This window comes from Peromyscus californicus, unplaced genomic scaffold (genome assembly GCF_007827085.1).
Source record: "Peromyscus californicus insignis strain IS unplaced genomic scaffold, ASM782708v3 Scaffold_15__1_contigs__length_86483966, whole genome shotgun sequence".
Lineage (NCBI taxonomy): Eukaryota > Metazoa > Chordata > Mammalia > Rodentia > Cricetidae > Peromyscus > Peromyscus californicus.
The window spans coordinates 59,496,806-59,516,596 of NW_026294447.1; the positions used below are offsets into that span (position 1 = coordinate 59,496,806).

The 19,791-nt window shown below is 53.0% G+C and overlaps 1 protein-coding gene and 1 long non-coding RNA gene across 2 annotated transcripts; one reads left to right on the forward strand and one right to left on the reverse strand.

Annotated features, from left to right (window-relative positions):
- Positions 1–360: 360 nt before the first annotated feature.
- Positions 361–3,480, reverse strand: LOC128110536 (uncharacterized). The gene is made up of 3 exons (XR_008218242.1): positions 1,586–3,480; positions 796–937; positions 361–562 (listed from the first exon to the last, which is right to left on the reverse strand). It is a non-coding gene; the product is annotated as an uncharacterized LOC128110536 (long non-coding RNA).
- A 114-nt stretch (positions 3,481–3,594) lies between these two features.
- Dio3 (iodothyronine deiodinase 3) lies at positions 3,595–5,931 on the forward strand. Its single transcript, XM_052738219.1, has one exon. The coding sequence runs from the start codon at positions 4,227–4,229 to the stop codon at positions 5,139–5,141; it is 915 nt and encodes a 304-aa protein (XP_052594179.1). The 5' UTR covers positions 3,595–4,226; the 3' UTR covers positions 5,142–5,931.
- Positions 5,932–19,791: the final 13,860 nt, after the last annotated feature.

The window sequence follows — 19,791 nt, forward strand, 5'->3', positions numbered from 1 at the left end:
CCTCCAACCGCCCTGTCTCTTCAGAGTATTTCTGTGCCCCACTAGCTGGTTTGAGTCAGAGTTGGAGACATGTGTCACAAGAGACCACTTTAACTAGTAAAAAGGGCTAAGAACCTCCTTCAGAGGGTGCTGTGCCTAGAAAGGGAAACCCTGGTAAAGTGGCCAGGGGGAGGGCATGTTCATTAGAGGCCACACCCAAAGGGGGACGTTCCAGGGAGCAGGTCCTAGGTGACCTCACTCCACCCTGCTGCCACCAACATGCCCTGCCTTGCTTACCGCCGTGTGCAGAAGGGCAGAACCACACATCTGGAAGTTCCCCCAAAGCCAGAGTTTTCAGGAAGTCCACACTGCACACATTACTCATGGTGCAAAGCTTTATTGGGCACCTCTCAGCAGTCACTCCAGAGGATCCCAGCTGAGCCAGCCTGGGAGGGGCAAGTCTGCCAGGCAGACACAGAACTTCATCTGCTTCGTAGTAGGCTGCTGGCCACTGAGGAAGAACAGGCCAGGTAGAGGGCATGTGCTCCTTTGAGGACAGTCCAGGCAGGAAGACTGGGCTCCCCTACATGGGGAAGAGTGGGACAGGTCAGACTAGGGCTTTGGAAGGAAAGAAAGATTAAGGGGGTCCCAAGGGAAGAGAAAGGCAAGAGGAACACCATGGGTGGAAGTTCAGAGGGAGAAAAGCCCCTGGAGTGTCCAGAGGCCAGTGCAAGGGAAGCAGAGTAAGAGTAACAGGAGTGATGCCCAAGGAGGCCCAAGTCCACGCCACCAAGCCATGATGAGATGGGGCCATACCCAGGTCACTGGACTGTCGTTCTCCAGCACTCTTCTAAGTGTAGGAGCTGAACTATCTTTTCTGAGCGCCTAGGAGGTACCCCTGCTGGGAGAGTGTAAACCACGGCACTACCCACCAAGCTCCATGGAGTCTCCTGACAGCCTTGGGAAAGAAAGGCAGAGACTAAGCCTGCCACACCCATCCACCAGCCACACCTAGAGGCTGGGAGACAAGGGGTTAGTGTCAGGCCCACCAAGCACCCCCTCACAGGCAGAACACTGTGGGCGAGATGTTGCGAGTGGAAGGCTGGCCAAAGTCTAGTCCACCCCAGTCATGCCAGGGCCCGGGCCCCCACCCCCACCCTGAGTTGTGCCAGGGCACCAAATGGACCCAGGCCAACATGTCCCTCCTTTTCTCTCCCCTGTCTGCCCTCTGCTGGAGCTGGAAGAGGGCAGGCAAGAGGGCCCAGGGCATGCCCTGCCTGGGACCTTGAAATATGAACAGCGCCCAACTTGGGTCTCCTCCCAAATCTGCCAGGTCCACAGAGGCCCAAGCATCCCATGGACTTCAGATGGTCTTGGCCTTGGGCCAGTATGCACACTCTAGACAGTTGGGACAAGACAGGGCAGCCTAAGCAACTGGTAGAAAGGGAGAGAGCTATAACTAGTTCCTGGAGGGAAGTGGAAAAAGAGGGGGCTAAAAGAGACGGGGAACAGGAAGAAGGGTGGATGGAGCACTGGGGTAGGAGTTGTCAGGCCAGGTATGTGTCCCAAAGGCACAGAATCACCCATGCCTTGGGTCTGTCCTCACCTGTACAGGAGGCCATAGGAGTCAATGGGTACTTCATCCAGTGCTCTGGAGTCCTGAGGTGTGGGGTATAGCCTGTCCCCCACACACCAGCAGCTGCCCAGCGAGGCTGACAGCTTCTTTCTCAGATGTCCCACATCAGGAAGGAGTGATGATCAGATGTGACTGGTCCCACAGGGCAGGACCAGCAGGGCTGGACTTATGTCTGTCCCAGACTATGACTGCCACATGGCATGTGCATCCAGACACATATGAACATATCCCAGGTGGCCTTTTCAGAAACTGAATGTGGGAAGGGGAGGACCTGCCTCATATCCCTGTCCCAAGTCCTTGAGTGAAGGAACAGGACCCCCGCCCTAGAATGGTATCTCCCAGAGATGAGGGAATCTTGGGCTGAGGAGAATTATCTCTTGCCTTACCCAAGACAGGGTCTCAGAAGCCCCCAATCTGCCTCTCAGACTCTTCAGCATGTCTCTTTTCTATCACCCCAGTCCAAAAGAGAAGGGGGTGGAGGTCTGCAAACTCAGAGAAGCCCTGCTTCGGGATAGAACCATATGAGTGGGACCCCCAGTCAGGTATGTTCAGGGAAAGTTCCCTAGTCCACTTGAAAGACCCTAACATGGCTGCTAGGAACAGTAGGAGTCCACTTCCCTCAGGTGGGAAGTGTTGGGTGTACATCCCGTCCCACAGAGCAGAGAAATCCTCTGACCCAGAGGGAAAAGGAAAGCCCCATTCACAAGCTACTCTGTTCTCCAAGCAAGGTACACTCAGGGCTCCAGCGGCTGCAGCCACAGGTCCCGCCAAAGGAACCCCTGGCAGAGACCGCTGAAACGCAGTGGCGAGGGCGGGCGCCTACCTGTGCCCCCTCCCTCTGGGCCACTTGCCCTGCGGACGGTCGACTTCTCCCGACAAGTTCCTTGGCTAGTGGAAAGCGATCTGCCGGCGCCCACCCGCCCGCCCGGGACGCCAGAGCGGTCTCCGGCGGAAAAGTTAGGCAGCTGGTCTCTGCTGGGAGGGCAGCGCACGGGACACGAGCGGCTGGAGCTGCGGTACCCGGCTGGGGTCCCGTCACCCAGAAAAGCCCCTGCGATTACTGGGGTGTTCTAGGCCGTGCGGCTCCCGGGAGCTTTGGGGTTGAAACCCTGCCCTGGGGAGGGGGGTCACTGTGAGATGTAGCGAAGCGGAACTTGATCAGAGTCTCGGGGACCCCAGGTCAAGGTACCTCCCCGCCCCGCCGCCCCTGAACCCAAAGTCACCAGCAGTGCGCTGCGCGCAGAGACAGATTAGGAGGTCTCCGCCGCCGCGGCGGGGCCTGCCAGAACCCCACGTTGTTGGGAGTTACCCCGCACCCCTAAAAAGCCTCTGCACACGTTCCTAGTTGAAAGTACGCACTTTACGCGTCCGGGCGCCTCCGCGGTGAGTCGGGCCGCCGCGCTCCGGGTTCGCGAAGGTGGCTCAGTTCGGGCGCTCCAGTCTCGACGTTCCCGGGGCAGAGAGCAACGTCCGGGGACGAACGGGACGGGTGCGCCCGGCGGCCAGGGCTGCGCCGGGCGAGGCAAGCACCGAGAGGGGAGCGCTCCCGCGTTCAGCAACAGCTACCCCTAGTGGGAGAGCCGCCCGGGGCCGGCGCCGCCCCGCGCCCGCTGCCCCGCGCCCCGCGCCCTTAGCGCCCCGCGCCCAGGGCGTCCGGGAGCCGGCCGGGGGCGAGGCTCGGCGTCGCTTGCCGCGACTCTCCGGGTCTCCCGAGCCAGGCACTAGCCCACCCTCGGGCTCTGCCCTCTGCACCTCCCGGCTGGAGCCGAGGGGACGCTGACCCGGGAACTGTGGCGCCCGGCGGGAACGAGATGGGACGGGGCGGGCGCGGCGTGGACTGGGGCGGCGCGCGGCAAGCTCGGGCAGCGGCGGGGGGCGCGGAGCGCGGTGTGCGTGGCGGGGCGGTGCGGGGGGCGGCCGTGTGCGAGGCGCGAGTGTGAGCGCGCGCGGGAGGCGGGCGGACGGGCTGCGGCAGTCGAGCGGCGCCCGCGGGCGAGCGGGGAGGGCGGCGGGAACCCAAAGTTGCCTCCTCGCGGGCCCGCGTCCCTGGCGGGACTGCAGCCAGGGGCCAGCCAAGCGGCGGCCGCGGCCCTGGACTCCCGCGGTACCTGGGCAGCGACCCCGCACGAGCGGCAGCAGCGTGGGCGGCGTTGGCGGCGGCGGCGCGCGGGAAGCGAACCGGAGCTCCGGCGCGGCGCTGCGGCCGCCAGGGAACTCAGCTCAGGTGCGCGGCGAGAGGGGCGCGGGCTAGGGCCCGCCCGCTGGGACCTGAGCAGTACGAGGCGCTTGCGCGGGCTAGACCACTGCCACCACCGACTGCCCTGCCCTGGGATCGGGCTCCTAGTCCCCGACCGCAGCGACGCCGGGGTCCCCCCGCCCCTGAGAGCTGGCTGCGGGGCTCAGGCCCGCCCCTGCCAGCCTTGGGACGCACCGCTCCACCCTCAGCCAGCCTGCGCCCGCCCTCGACCCAGGATTTCTGGGGTATTGGCCGCGCCTCTGGGTGATCCCTCAGGGCTCAAGTTGCAAGGGGGCGGGCCCGGGCCGGAGGTGGAGTCTCCCGCCAATTCAAGCTTTGGCTATAAATTGAGCTCCCTGCGCCACCGAAGACCAGATGCCTCGCCAGGCCGCCTCGCGGTTGGTGGTGGGAGAAGGTGAAGGACCCCCGGGGGCTTCAGGACCCGCGGCCACCATGCTCCGCTCCCTGCTGCTTCACTCTCTGAGGCTCTGCGCCCAGACCGCCTCGTGCCTCGTGCTGTTCCCGCGCTTCCTGGGCACGGCCTTCATGCTCTGGCTTTTAGATTTCTTGTGCATCCGCAAGCATTTCCTGCGCCGTCGCCATCCTGACCACCCTGAGCCCGAAGTAGAGCTCAACAGTGAAGGCGAGGAGGTGCCCCCCGACGACCCACCCATCTGCGTATCGGACGACAACCGTCTGTGCACCCTGGCCTCTCTCAAGGCCGTGTGGCATGGCCAGAAGTTGGATTTCTTCAAGCAGGCCCACGAGGGTGGCCCTGCGCCTAACTCGGAGGTCATCCGACCTGATGGCTTCCAAAGCCAGCGCATCCTCGACTACGCACAAGGGAGCCGCCCGCTGGTGCTCAATTTTGGCAGCTGTACCTGACCACCATTCATGGCGCGAATGAGCGCCTTCCAGCGCCTGGTCACCAAGTACCAGCGTGACGTCGACTTCCTCATCATCTACATCGAGGAAGCCCATCCATCCGACGGCTGGGTCACCTCAGATTCGCCCTACACCATCCCACAGCACCGCAGCCTGGAGGACCGTGTCAGTGCGGCAAGGGTCCTGCAGCAAGGTGCACCTGGCTGTCCTCTGGTCCTGGACACCATGGCCAACTCCAGCAGTTCTGCATATGGTGCCTATTTTGAGCGCCTCTACGTCATCCAGAGTGGCACCATCATGTACCAGGGAGGCCGTGGCCCCGATGGGTACCAGGTGTCTGAGCTGCGCACTTGGCTGGAGCGCTATGATGAGCAGTTGCACGGTGCTAGGCCACGCCAATTCTAAATAACGAAGGGACCAGTGACAGACATTGGCGGGCTGGGTCCTCGGGCCTTCGAAGCCCACATGCTAGTGCTACAAACGAAGTCAAGATTTTCGGGGTGCCCATGACACAGATGCGCACAGCCACAGAACTCAGAACTGAGTCTGGCTCTCAGCCAACTAAAGACTTAACATCCCTAAGACTCTGCTATAGTGACTCCCTTTTGTACCTGCTTGGCTTGCTCTCGGGAGCATTGCTGTGGCTCAAACTGGCAACTTTGTCCCTGCTGGAGTTTACCTGCTGGACTTTCTCACACTTGCTCCCCAGCGCTCCTCCAGCAACTCCATAGTCCCCAGCATCTCACAGATCAGACTTGTCGGCCACGCCCGCGCGCGCCCTGAGCGCAGCTGGGTTCCAGCAGCGCCACGGTCTCTTGCTAGTTGCCTGGCACCCACCTGTCGCGCGCAGGGAGTCCTGCTGCTTTTGTGTTTATTTCTTGTCCCTGGGTTGGGGGAGGGGTTCGGGATAGGGGAAGGGTGGGCAGGGTATTTTCCCCGCCTAGCTTTGGGTGCGCTGGAGCCCGGCTGCTGATGACGAACCGTCTCTAACTGGGCTTGACCACGGGTCGGCTCTGAATTGCAGGGGAGCTCTAAAACAGCGCTTAAAGTAAGAGGGGGAAGAGTGCTCTGGGTCCCATGAGGAACCTTCCAAAATGGGGTGGGAGGGGGACGTGGTAAAGGGTAGGCTTTGGGACCAAAGAAGTGGCTTGAAGCATTGGTGAGGTTCGAAGGGCCCCAGAGGGAGGCTAGAACTCCTTGGAGAAGGGGGAGGGGGGCTAGTTAGAAGAAAGGAGATGGGGGAGATCCTGGGAGTCCTAGGCACAGTGCTAGGATTGGGGGCGGGGTGGGGTGGGGGAATGAAGACCAGTCAGTGAGTGTTGTGTTGGAAACATTCCTTGTGTATAAACTTTTAAGCTACAATAATAAAGACTTGAAGGAAGTTGTTCTGATTGCCTTGGTCAGTTTATTTTCTCATATCTCTGAAAAGCAAGAAGAATTAAGCACCAATTTCTCCCTTGTGTCCCCATAGTGACTGGCGGGGGGGGGGGGCTCGAAAGAGCTCAAGTCTTGCAGTGGGGGCGCGCGAGAGGGATGCCTTGGGAAGGGATTAGCCCTGGGACCACAGACGCACACCACACCTGGGCGGAGAACTTGGGGCAAGAAGACGGATCGAGATACAAAGACCCACGAGAAAGAGACCTGTGAGGCAAGAGGTCCTCATTTGCCACTGCATGTGTCCGCGCTCGAGGCGCGCGCGCGCGCGCGCGCACACACACACACACACACACACACACACACACACACACACATACACACTCAGCCAGACACTAGAACAGCTATAGCGCCGTCTAACTTATCCCAGTTTGGGATGTTGCTGGAAGAAGTGTGCTGTGCAGGACGAAAGAGACTCTGAACCTCCAAGGGCTAGGTTTCCGCCCTCTGAGTTGCTCTTGCACTCCTGGCCCAGCCCTTTGTGCCGCACCTGCGGAATGGTCTCCGACCATCCCTCCAGGTTGCTGGGAGGTGCGACTAGAAAAGCGCACCGGGGCACAGCGGCTCCATTATCCAGGCACAACTCCCATAGCTGGGATGGGGGATGCCCGCGCCCAGGACACCCCTCCTCCCGCTTCCCACGCCTCAGCCAAACCTCACTGCCGCCCACCTCTCACCCTGCTTGGGAATGGGAAGCAGAGAAGAAGACAAGGAGGATGGGAAAGACCGGGGGCGGAGGAGGGTGGGGAGGGAGGTCGTGGCGGCTGGCACCCATCCCTGTGCAGTCGTGGCTAGGAGCTCACTCAAGCCTCGCCCTCAGACTTTCCCCCTGCAGCTCCCAGAGTGAGTAGAAAGAGGCTCCCCGAGCAGGAGAGATCAGCGCGCCCTGCACCTCTCTCTGCTGGTAACATCTTAGGGGGGAAAGTGAGATAAACATAGTTAAGGGGGTCTGAGGCCAGAGTTGAGGACCGGGGTGAAAGGACTATGAACCCTGGGCAGTCCGAGTCCCGGGGGCATGGGGGCGTGTGGCACACATCTTGGTGCAAGGCGCGCGCGCGTGGGTGAGTAGAGACGCGACAGGCAAAATGGAAGACAGGCCCTTGCCCAGCCAGCTCGTCCCGATTCCCCGGGCAGCGCTCCCCCTCCCCCGCCGCTCTTCCCTGAAAACCCTTGGAACTGACACCCTAACATCGGTGAATTATTTTTTTATTGTATATATCTTTTGCTTTGAAAATACTTCAATTGAAAAATAACTTTTAAGGGAAAAAAATCAGCACAGATGGTATTTTTGCGTCCCCCCACCCCCCGCGCGCACTTCTCATCCCAAAACCTCAGGAAGAATAAACACAGAGAATGCGCAGCAGAGCCGCCGCCTGGAGCTGGGCAGGACCCGCCCTAAGAACTCAGTTGCCCCGCAAAGGCTTGCCCGGCTAATCTGGGTCCCCACTGGCCACTTGAGGGTCTCCTCGGGTGCAGGAAGTAACCCCTCTCTGGGTGTGATTAGCGAAACAGAGTTTTCCCAGGCGTCCGTCCGGGCCAGAGCTGGGAGAGCTCCTTGCGTCCCAGAGGCTCCTGTCCTCCAGTCAACCCCCACCCCAGCTCCAACAGAGTCTCAACGCCCTTCTTCCTCCTTCCTTCCTCCTTCCTTCCTCTTTCCTTCCTCCTTCCTTCCTCTTTCCTTGCCTTTCCTTTCTCTTCCTTCCTTCACTCTTGCTTTTTTTCCCCTCTTTCCTGAAAAAAAATATCCTTTTCTTATTAAAATGTGTGCTCATTACAGAAAACAAAGTAAAGCCTGAAGAAAATAAACCGACTTGTGGTAACCTCCCTGCCTGTGTGCTGTTGCCACTTGTAAATATCGATCTTAAAAGCAAAAGCAGATCCCGCCTTTGAAGCTCACCATTAACTTTTACCCACCCTGCCTCTCACGCTCTCCTTTGTATATCAATAACTGAGATTTGAACAATGCCAACAGCACGGAAGGAAAGCCAGGGACATCAGTCTGGGTGGGCACTCCAAAGGCCACAAAACCTGCCCCTCTGTCCAGGGCACAGCACATTTCCTAATATGAGATAGCCAAGTCAGCACAGGCGACCATCTTCACAGACCTGCGTGCTTTTTAGCATGTTGCTAAACTGCCTTCCAGAAAAATGTGATTGGAATTGTTTTGTATTTTCCCGATGTGCCCCCTTCTTTATTTTTAACTAAAAACCACAGAGATGGCACATAAGCTTATTCTCCATATTAAATTTTAAAGACAGAACATACAGTGGTACGCAGAGTCCTGGCTGAGAGCAGTTTTCTGACTAAACATCAGGACCCAGCCACGGGCAGGGAAGTCAATGTATCCCTTGGGCGGTGAAATCAGCTATCCCTTCAAGTCACAAAACCTGAAGAACTGAAACAGAATGCGTACAATAAAAATACCAGTGTGTGCTTCACCCAGAGTATTGGGGAAGTGCAGTGTCCTGCAATGGTAAGAAGGGAGGGGGGAGGGAGGGAGGGAGGGAGGGAGAGGGGAGAGAGAGAGAGAGAGAGAGAGAGAGAGAGAGAGAGAGAGAGAGACCCTGATGTGAAATGCAAGGAAGTCAACTCTTGGAAAGTCAAAAATGGAAGTGCTTGTGAGCCCTGACCTGAGTCTCACCTCTTCCCCTGGGGTCCAGGACAGCACCGGTGAACTGCTGGGAGCAGCTCCCTGCAGAGTCCATGTCAGATAACCACTATTGTGCGTGCCACTCAGGGATATATCTTCCATAACTGGGTTTGATAACCGCCCACCCACCCCACATGCTTCTCTCAGGCCCTTCCCTCCAGCAGCCCCCTCCACTGACAATCCATCTGGTCTGAGCAGGTCTGCGCCTGCAGACTCTGCCTGGAACCATCCTGGCATCTAAATGCCCCTCCCCCAGGAGGCAGAACTCCACTCTGTCCTCAAGAAAGGCAACCCCGTGTGCACTTGAGGGGGGGACGGGTAACACAAGGTTTTTGTCTGTCCCCTTCATCCACCCATCTCTTTGCTGCTCAGGATTCCCAGAGGTCTAGGGCAGGCTTAAGGTACAATCCAGCCTCCAACAGGGAGTAAGAAATGAAGGCTATTAAAGAGATCCTAAAAGGGGGGGAGGGGTCTCACTTGCCCTATAAGGGCAAGGGTCCTCTCAAGAATGTGTGGAAGGAGGGGATGGCATCTTTGGGAGAAAAAGCATAGCCAAGAAAGTTTGAGAATACATCCACACAGCAAGATGTCCTCCACAGGACTGCAGACGGGGAGGGCGTCCCTTAGCAGGAGGACAGGCCACAGGAAGAGGTCCAGCCTGTTGTTACACCTGAGCCTTTGAGGACAGGAACTTCAGACAGGGAAATGGGCACTTGTAAGGAGAACTTCAGTTGGGGTGGGGCATACCCATCCACCCACCACAGGCAGTGGGATCCTGGGCTCACAGGGCAGCTGGCATCTCTGTTTCCACCCAGCCGCTCTGCTCTAGGGTTGACCTGAAGGAAACAAAGTATGTAGATGGGTAAAGGAGTAGGCAGCGGTGGGTACCAAGAGGCCAGGCCCCCTCCTTGCCTATCTGCTAGAGACATTCATGAGGGGATTTACTCAGGAGTGGGCATAAGAACAACGCTTCCGGAGGCCTACTGGTTGGTCACCTTGAAGAACATGATTGCAGCCCATTTCCTGGATGAAGACAGCAAGGCCCAGTGTGTCCAGCCAGGATGTTCAGGCCTGAACTGTTACCTTCTACATTCCTACACTGAAGGCCTCACCTCCTGCAATTAGAACATGACCTTATTTGGAGACGAGGCCTAGAAAGAAGTGAATTAAGTTAAAATGAGGTCATTAGGGCGGGCCCTCATCCAGTCCTCCTAAGATTAGGATAGAGGCACACAGAGGAAAGACCATGTAAGGACATGGTAAGATGGGTCTATTAGCCAGCCAAAGCCGCACGACCACCACCACCCCATCCCAACTGTAGCAACCCGGTTACAGAAGCCCCAGGGTTGGAAGTGCCTTTGACCGAGGCTTGTCATCCCCGACTCCTAGGGTTTAACTGGGCTCCTCCCCATGGGGGGGGGGTGCAGAGGACCTGCTCCTCCTTCAGCAGACCCCCAGAGCAATGAGTCTGGGTTGGGGTGCTTGGTTTAATGTTCCTTTTTAAATATCTGCAAAGATGAGTACACACACACACACACACACACACACACACACACACACACACACACAGCTCTAGAAAAATCTACCCGAGGTAGGCACAGTCCTCCTCTCTGTGTGGGTGGGATTCTGACTGTTTTCTTCCTTTCCTCTTACTGCTTATCTGTAGCCTGTGATTTTTCAGTAATGAACGAGTATTGCTCTTATGACAGAAAAAAAAATGCAACTAAAAACAGCAGAAGTGGTGGCTGTCACCCGAGGCCAGGAGGGAAGGGTGTAGGGCAGGCACAGGTGTGGCTGGAGATGGTGGCTCTGGGCCAGGCCTGAGGAAGGGGTACTATGATTAGAGGTAGGCAGGCCAGTAGGCAAGAAGGAAAGGAATGAATTGAGGAAGAAGGAGGGCGGTGGGGGGTGGGGAGGAAGGCTGATGAATGACAGGAGACACAGTTACACTTGAATTTCAGCTAAACAATAAGCAGTCGTTGAGCGTGTGTCCCACACACTGCATGGGACGTCCTTATAAGAATTTTACTCCTCACTTCATTGTTTACCTGATGGCGAAATGGAATGGGACATTTCAAGTTGTTTGTTTCCCTTTGCAGGATCGAAGCTCTTAGCTCCAATCTCCCACAAGTGACTAGCTCCTGTCAGTTGGCAGAGCACGCCAGACTCTATGGAGATTGCATGTGGGGATGCAAAGCCAAGAAAGAACGGCCACAGCTGGTACAGGCTTTGCAGAGTCCCCTGCAAATGAAACAGCAAGACCCCTGCTCTTTAAACAGAATGCCACTGACAATACAGAAAGTGTTTGCTCCCTTTCAAGGCATCCCAACTTGTCATGGTGTTTATTTGCTACTTAATGTCATTATACAGAAGGGAAAAGTAACGTTTTCCTCTTTGTGAAATGTATTGCCATTAACCAAACAGTGTTACCATTATATTAATGTCACAGGATGTAAATGTGTCGCCGGGTCGTGTAGTAGTGTTAGTCTGAGGTCTGAAAAAATGGAACCCACAGGATCTGACACACAAGTAGAGGTTTAGCACAAAGAGTCAGCTCCTGGAGAAGACCCTGAAACCAGAGGCAGCAACAGAAGCAAAAGCAAATGAGACAGAGTCAAAATAAAGAGCTAGTGCGCAGCAAAGGAAGCGGTGAGCCCAGGGAGTAGGCGGCGTGCTAAGCGGGGGGAAGCATTCATAAGCCACGCAAAGGCTGAAGAATCGCATACTGAGTCTGGAGAAAGGCTCAGTGGTTAAGAACACTTGCTGCTCTTCCAGAGAACCCAAGTTCAGTTCCCAGCACCCATATCAGGCAGCTCACAACCATCTGTAACTCCAGGTCCACAAATCTGATGCCTCTGTCATCCATAGGTATCTGCACTCACATGCGTGCGCGTGCGCACGCGCACACACACACACACACACACACACACACACACACGGACACGGACATGGACACGGACACATAATTAAAAGCAATGCAAATACGTATTCTTAAAAATAAGCAAAAATTACAATGGTAAATATGTAATTATAAATTATAAATTTTTAATATTTGAAACATATAACAAAGTCCAACAATTCAACAGCAAAAAAACAAACACTTGGATTTTGAAATGGGCAAAGGTTTTTGTGATGGTTCATCTTGATTGTCAACTTGGCTGGATTTGGAACCACTCTGTGACCCAGCAATCCCAGTTCTAGCTAGGTGTGAATCCACAGGAAAAGAAATCTGTGTGTGTGTGGAGTGACATCCGTCCTCCAGGTGCATTGCAGCCACGCTGCTCACAGTAGCTGAGGTTTGGGTCAATCTAAGTATCCATCCCTGGGTAAATGTTGGAAGAACACACCATCTTGAGCTGACAAGATGGCTCGGTGGGTAGCGGTATTTGCCAACAAGCCTGGTGTGGTGGTTTGAATAAGAATGGCCCCTATAGGATTATATGGGTATGGCCCTGATGGAGGAAGTATGTCACTGGGGGTGGGTTTTGAGGTTTCAGAAGACCATGCTAGGTGTATATCCCCCACCACCTGCCTGTGGATCAGGATGTAGCTCTCAGCTACTTCTCCAGCACATGTCTGCCATGCATGCCGCCATGCTCCCTGCCATGATGAGAATGGACTAAGCCTCTGAAACTGTTAGCAAGTCCCAATTAAATGCTTTCTTTTGTAAGAATTGCTGTGGTCATGGTGTCTCTTCACAGCAATAGAATAGTGACTAAGGTACCTGGTCACTTGAGTTCCATCCCTGGGATCCACATGGTAAAAAATTACTACAACAAGTTGTCTGCTGACCTATATACACACACATACACACACACACACACACACACACACACACACACACACAGGCACATGTGCACACACACACACACATACACAATGTAACTTTTTATTGAAAGTAGTTTTTTCTTTTATACAATATATTGTGATTACAGTTTCCCCTCCCCCAACTCCTTCCAGACCCTTCCCACTTCCCTACCCTTCCAAATCCACACCCTTTCTTTCTCTCATTAGAAAATAAACAGGCATCTATTTAAAAATTAATAATAAAAAAAAGATAATTAAAAAAAAAACAGAATAGGGCAAAAAACAAAACTGAAAATCGTAATACATAAAAAGATCTTTTTAGAATATTAAAAAGAAAGTGATGAAGAAGGAAAACTATTTAGCCCTTAAAAGGCAGTGGCGTCCAGTAGTGATGAGAAGGCAGAGCCGTTTTCCTCAAGCTGGAGAGCCGGAGATCTGAGCCTGTGAGCTCCCAGGCAAGTGCAGTCCCCTGATTGGATGGCATCTGGAGTCACCCAGGGGGCAGACCTCTGAGTATCTATGAGAGTGTTTGAGGAGACAGACAGGTTTCACAGCAGAGGGCACGCACGCTCTACACAGTATGAGCAGCACCGTCCCATGGGCTGGCGTCCAGGCCTGAATAAAAAGGAGAAAGTGAACTGAACACCAGCCTTCATCCCCCTCTGCTTCCTGACTGCAGGTGCAATGCAGCTAGCCACTTCACACTCCCGCCACCATGGCTCCCACCCGGCATGGACTATACCCTCAAACTGACCCGGAATTAACCCTTCTTCTTCCTTTCACTGCATTTGTCAGGTACTTTAGTTGCTGTGACAAGTGATGATGCCCTGGCCAGGGAAAAGCAGGGAGGGGCATTACCTTGCTCAGCCTTTTATGCTAGTCGGGCCCTCAGGCCCTCAGGCGGCTGGGTGAGGCCACTCAGGGGAGGGTGTCTATTTCACTCAGCGTACGAAGTCAAACATGAGTGAGCTCATTCAGAAGCCTGCTCCAAGACACATCCACAGATAATGGTTATCTGGGCACTCTGCGGACACAAATTGACCATCACGGAGTGCTGGCATGCGCTCTCCAATCATCTCTTCAGTCAGAAAGCAAAACACTCACATTTAGCTATGTGTAGGGTCACCCAAATGAAACCACTGATTTTGTTTCTGGTTCCCGCCCCCACCCCCATGTGTATTTTATTCTTGGCAACACAGCAGAGATATGATAGGTGTCTGTCCTGGATGTTTGTGGCACTTGAGGTTCCCACACCCTGTGTTCTGTGCACAGGTGAGTGAGGAGACTGAAGAGGGCCTCTGCTTTACCCTTCTTCCAGTCCTTCATAGCACCCTTTATAGAGTAAGCAATAAAATGACCCTGGTGCCTACTGCTCACCTGGACTCAGCTCACCTGCACACTCAGCTCACCTACATCATGCCATCAGACTCCAAAGCCTGTGACCCAGGCTTTTGTTTGTATTTGGTGGCCCCTCAGGGAACAGCTTCTTCTATACCTGGACTGTCCCTGAGCTAGACTCTACGAAAACCAAAATGACACACAGACACCAGCCACCACAGTGCACATGGATTCTGATGACCCAGGAGACCAAAACCAGAGTCAGAGCTTGGTTGGGCAGAGGAAGGCACCAGGAAGAGGGAGATATGAAACCTGTCACCAGCTGGATGCAGGAATGTGTGTGTGTGTGTGTGTGTGTGTGTGTGTGTGTGTGTGTGTGTGTGTGTGTAAGAGAGAGACAGAGAAACAGAAACAGAAAGAGATGCATATGTGTATGCTCATGTACATGTATGAGCCTAGGTAATGTATACACATCTGTGCTTGTATGTGCATGCATGAGTGTGCCTGAGCCTATGACTTCCCCCATCATACCCTCAATGAGTCGCTGACACCCAGCAAGTAAAAATGAAACCAAAGAAGTAGAATGCCTGGGAGGAGGAAAGCAGGGAGGCTGGGTAGAACCTTGGCAGCGGGGAGCATCATCCTGGCAAGTTTGGCCAGTGCAGGAGAATCCTTGAGGAAGACACTGGGATGAAAGGCAAGGGTGGCTAACCCGTGCTGCGTTGATCCTTGAAAGTCCTGGGAGGTACGGGAAGGCAGGCACTACGAGATGAGCAGAGGTGTGAAGAGTAAGCCCTACCTAATCCAGGGTACCTTCCTAATGGCTTCAGTACATGCTGGTGGCTGGTAGACCAGAGAGAAATGTTGGCTTCTATTTCCACCCACACCAAACCCTGCTTTCTCTGACCTAGACTTTCTCTTCCTTCTTTGGAACAGTCACCCTAACCTGCACAGAGCTCAGAGTGGGGCACAGCAGGGAGAGCCACCCCAGCGAGCTGTGACCGAGAACTGCTCCAGAAGCTGCCCCAGACCCAGCTGCTCTGCACGAGCTACCACCACTCTTGCTTCCTGAACCTCTCCAAGAGAAAGAGCTCCAACCATCTTTTGCCCAGACTGCAGTCCCACACCCATAGCAGTCCCTCCCAGGGCCCCATCCTCTTCTGAGGTGACACAGACCCACGATCCATGACCCACAAGGGTAATCCCAGCACAGGAAAGTTCTCCTTGTTAAAGATCTGAAAGTTTTTCATCTCCTCAAATCCATCTGCACATTCAGTGTAATTCCCAGGGTTTCCAACAAGATCACCCCATGTCCATCAGGAAGAAGGAAATGGGAGGGGAAAGGACTAGGGAGGAGACCATAACTGTGGCCACTCATTCCTTAGACCCTGCTCATTCCTGGCCTGAGCTGTGCCAGCCCTGAATCTTGCTCCACAGGGATGTTGTGAGCACACTATGTTAGAAACTTAGGCAAACACATTTTCATATTTCCAAAATGTCAGAATTTATTAAATAACAATAAATTCACATAGCACAGCAGTCTCAATGGCAGCAATTTGCTAGACACGCACTCTTTCCTTGGTAATCCTGGGCAGTGCAACATGGGTTCTTTTATTCTAACCTTAATTACTAATATTAAGTCTCAGATAACATAGTATACATAATACAACAAGTGTGTGTGTGTGTGTGTGTGTGTGTGTGTGTGTGTGTGTGAGGGGTGTATGTGTGTTTAGGTTACAGAATGGCTACAAAGGGTTCAAGAGGGTTCAAAATGCCTGAGAAGCCAAAGTGTAGAAGCCAATGGATTACACAGTAGTTCCTATAATGAGGCTAAGGAACCCAAACTGAACACTGAGAAGATGCTATAGGAACTATGAAGGCTGTAAGTCAGGCCACTGCCTGTCACAGGTTTGAGAGTGGGTACACACAGGTACCCACCAGCAGGGCCAATGAAATGTTAATCAGCCTTGAAAGGAAGGAATACCCACCATTTGCCACATCATAAGTAGACCTTGAGGGTACAGTGTTGAGTGTTACAAACCAGGCACAAAGGGCAGGTGCTGTCTAATATCATTGACACAAGGTCCTCAGAGTCATCTGTGGGAGTCCAGATCCCACCTTTTGAAGGGTTCTTAGGTGGAGGAGAGAGAGATAAGAAATATCAGATAGAAAGATAGACCTAGATGATGAGACGAAAAACAGAAACACAGGATAACTTTGGGAGGTCAATACCCAACAGCCTTGTCCCCCTTGCAAAATCAAAGCCAAGTGTAGACCCTTCCAAATACCTGGTAAATATATCCATGACCAAATCATCCCATTATGCAGCCCCGCTGGGTAAAGCAAGCTCAGATTCTCTGCCCCTGAGTAAGTTCTCACTAGGAAGCCTTTATGGGCTCCCACAGATCCCCTTTCTTAATAATAATATAAAGGGTCACTCAGATCCCTCAGAGGGACTGTACCTGTCTTAGGTCACCTTCTTCACTAGACAGCCTTACCCAACTTTGAGATACACTATCTGTCAAGTGTATTCTGTCTTAGGTTGACAGCTAGCAAAAAGACCTCTGGCAGGGGAGGGTGCAGAGCTTAACTCTATGAAGCTCTGAATTAGGTTCCCAATAAGAGCTTGCAGATAGCTGGAATAATCACAGCAATGCTCCTGATCCCTATGACTGCCAGACCTCCCAGTAAAGGAGTAGAGGATGATAAAGATGGAATGGCTTTTTTGAATGGGTCTAAGATGACTACAGAAGTCTTAGCTGCACCATGCCCTTTTTTAAATCAATAAACTCCTGATGCAACTACATCAAACGTAAGAACTCCTTAACATCATCATTAACATAATTCTAGAATGAATATTACTATACACAATTACAATTCTCACAAGCTTACATCCAAAAGCAAACTCTTAATAGAACTATTTACACTTCAAAAACTTTAGCAAACATCCAAAAGAGCAATTTCTTAATAGAACTTTTGCATTTCTTGCTAACAAAACAAAAGGTACATTAACACAAGTTAACATTAATCCACTCAAGGGACAAGAAAAATTTCTTTTAATTAAAGAGACTGAGGAATATTAACTCCCCCTTTTCTTTATAATTTTTTAAGCTGCACCCAAACTCCATTTCTGCACAAAACATTTTCATTTCTACACAAACAGTTTGTGAGTCACCACAGTTAATGAAGTATATATGCATAGGTGAAATCAAAATTGTCCCATTGCAATTGTACCACTCCTGTCCATCCCATTTCTTAAGTCGGAAAAGTTCAAAAAAGCTGTTCTGATACGAGTCTTAAAGTTCCACTGAAAGCTTTCTGATACCAGTCTTAAAGTTCCAAATATGAAGAAACTTACAACCAAAACCTTTTTGCAGTTCCCCTGAATGCAACAATTCAGTCCAAACCAGCATCTCCGAAGGCTCGCTCTCAGGTACAGAGGCACTTTCAGTTAGCCTTCCCCTAGGCAAAAGCTGCTCCAGGGCAAAAGCTGCTAACTGGCTGGGGAAGAGCTCTTCATACAGCCAGCATGAACCACCAGCAAACAAACTGTGCAGCTTCTGCTGCTGGCTTCATTCAGCTTCCACAGTCCTGGTCGGTCTGTGCCTCCCATAAGCAGCCTGTCTGCCCAGGACCCAGGTGTCCTGAGGCCCTGAGGGCTTTCTCATGCCTCGCACTGCATGGCTGAATGCCACCCCACTGCTATGACCTATGGCTTTCAAACAGCACCTTGGGTCCAGGAGGAAACCCAGCCTCAACCAGTCATGGCCACTGCACCCTGGCTCTGTTACCTACTTTGCCAAGGGTCTTCCATGCACTGCCCTGCTTATACAGCTGAATGTCACTCCCAGGGCAACTCCATGGCTCAGCTGCATACTGACGCTGGGAGCTCAGGCTGCTCTAGGTTCCAGCATCTCATTGGGCATTCTGTCAGTCTCCTCTGGGTCTGCAGCACTACCTCTGCCATGGTTCTGCCCTAGGGGGATGCTGTCCTGTTTCCACAGGGTCCCCGGTGTCCCCAGAATGCACTCCAACTCAGAGGCACTTACTCTCTGGCTTTCCTGGTGTGTGCCCCACAGGCATCTTTCTCTGGAAGCTTTGTCTCTCCTACAGCAGCCACAGTGCCCTGCACTCACCCTCTAGCAACCCTCTCCCTCACTAGGCTCTGGCTGCAGGGGACTCTGGCTCCCAGTGACAGACCTGCTCTGACTGCTGGGGTCCGAAGTCTCTGCTACTCTCCAAGTCACCACCACTGTTTGCCTTCGCCTCTCCCGTAGCATCTCTGCTAGGCTTGTCAAGGTTGGGCATAACCTCTAGGCATGTCAGTCCAGCTCTTACAAGCACTCTGGCTGACAGAGCTCCCCTCACTGTGGATCCTCATGGCAGAAAGCATGCAGAACCCCGCTGCTGGCTCTCAGCATCTGCCACTTGTGATGCTATGAAGCCCCACAGGTCTCAGCTGCCGACACCTGGCTGGGGCAGCTGCTGATCCCACTGCTGCTTGTGCTTGTGGTGGGGGTTTCTGAAGCCGCTCTCTCAGACCACCAAGTCCACATTAGCTGCTCTGTCCCAGATGCTGCTTTCTGTGTCCCAGGTCGCGTGCTAGGGAAAATCTACTCTACTCTCAGTTTCTATTATACCTTCACTATATCCCTATACTTAAACCTACATTTCTCAAAATCTATGACTTACTTATATTACACTTTTAGGCCTAACAGTAGATAGATAAAGATTGAGAGAAAGAGAGAGAAACAGAGAAACAGAGACAGAGAGAGATACTTGTTGCAGCCCAACTTGAACTATTCTGCTTTATATTTACAATTTTAGTCCCAAAGAATAGAATATCATTGCCTCAACTTAATTCATTACTAGGCATGCCCCCTTAACCTGTGGTACCCCCTCTCTTTTATCCTCTGTACCTAAGCCCCACATTGGGTGCCATCTGTGGGAGTCCAGATCCCACCTTTTGAAGGGTCCTTAGGTAGAGGAGAGAGGGATAAGAAAATATCAGATAGAAAGATAGACCTAGACAATGACAAGAAAGATAGAAACACAGGATAGCTTCGGGAGGGCCTGAGTCAACACCCAACAGTCTCATCCTTTATTGAAAAGGGCTTTTTATAATATGCCAAGGGGAGAGGCAAAAGACCTCCCCCTTGCAAAATCAAAGCACATTGTACAGCCAAGTGTAGACCCTTCCAAACACCTGGTAAATATGCCCATGACCAAATCATCCCATTATGCAACCCTGCTGGGTAAAGCAAGCTCAGATTCTCTGCCCTGAGTAAGTTCTCACTAGGAGGCCTCTGTGGGCTCCCACAGTCATCAGATTCACAGAAAGTAGAGTGACATGTTCCTGAACAAGATGGAAACTGCTGCTGAATAGTCTAGAGATCTCCTCTTGGAAGAGGCCATGTTTTTCCCATGGTGTCATTCCTTCTGTCAAATGTTAATGTCTGTGTCCTCTACTAGGAGCCAAGCTGACCTCTGGGATGGCCTAGACATACCCAGCATGCAGGAGAGATGCAGTGTAACTTCTGGGGTTCTACCGCAAAAACACTACACATCGGTTCACTTAGGGTGCACACTCTTAGAACCTGGCCTACACCCTCTAAGGAAGGCCAGGTCACAAGGACAGACACATTGGGAATCCCCAGCCTGAAGCTGGAAACAGCCCCAGGGAGTGTGATTAAGTAGGATGTGGAAGAAGAAGCCTCCTAGAGACCAATTATGCAGCAGTGTGAATTGCCTGACCCTATGGATTTATGTGCTTGGACAAAGTAAATCTGGGGCTGGGGAGATGGCTCAGTGGGTAAAGGCACTTGC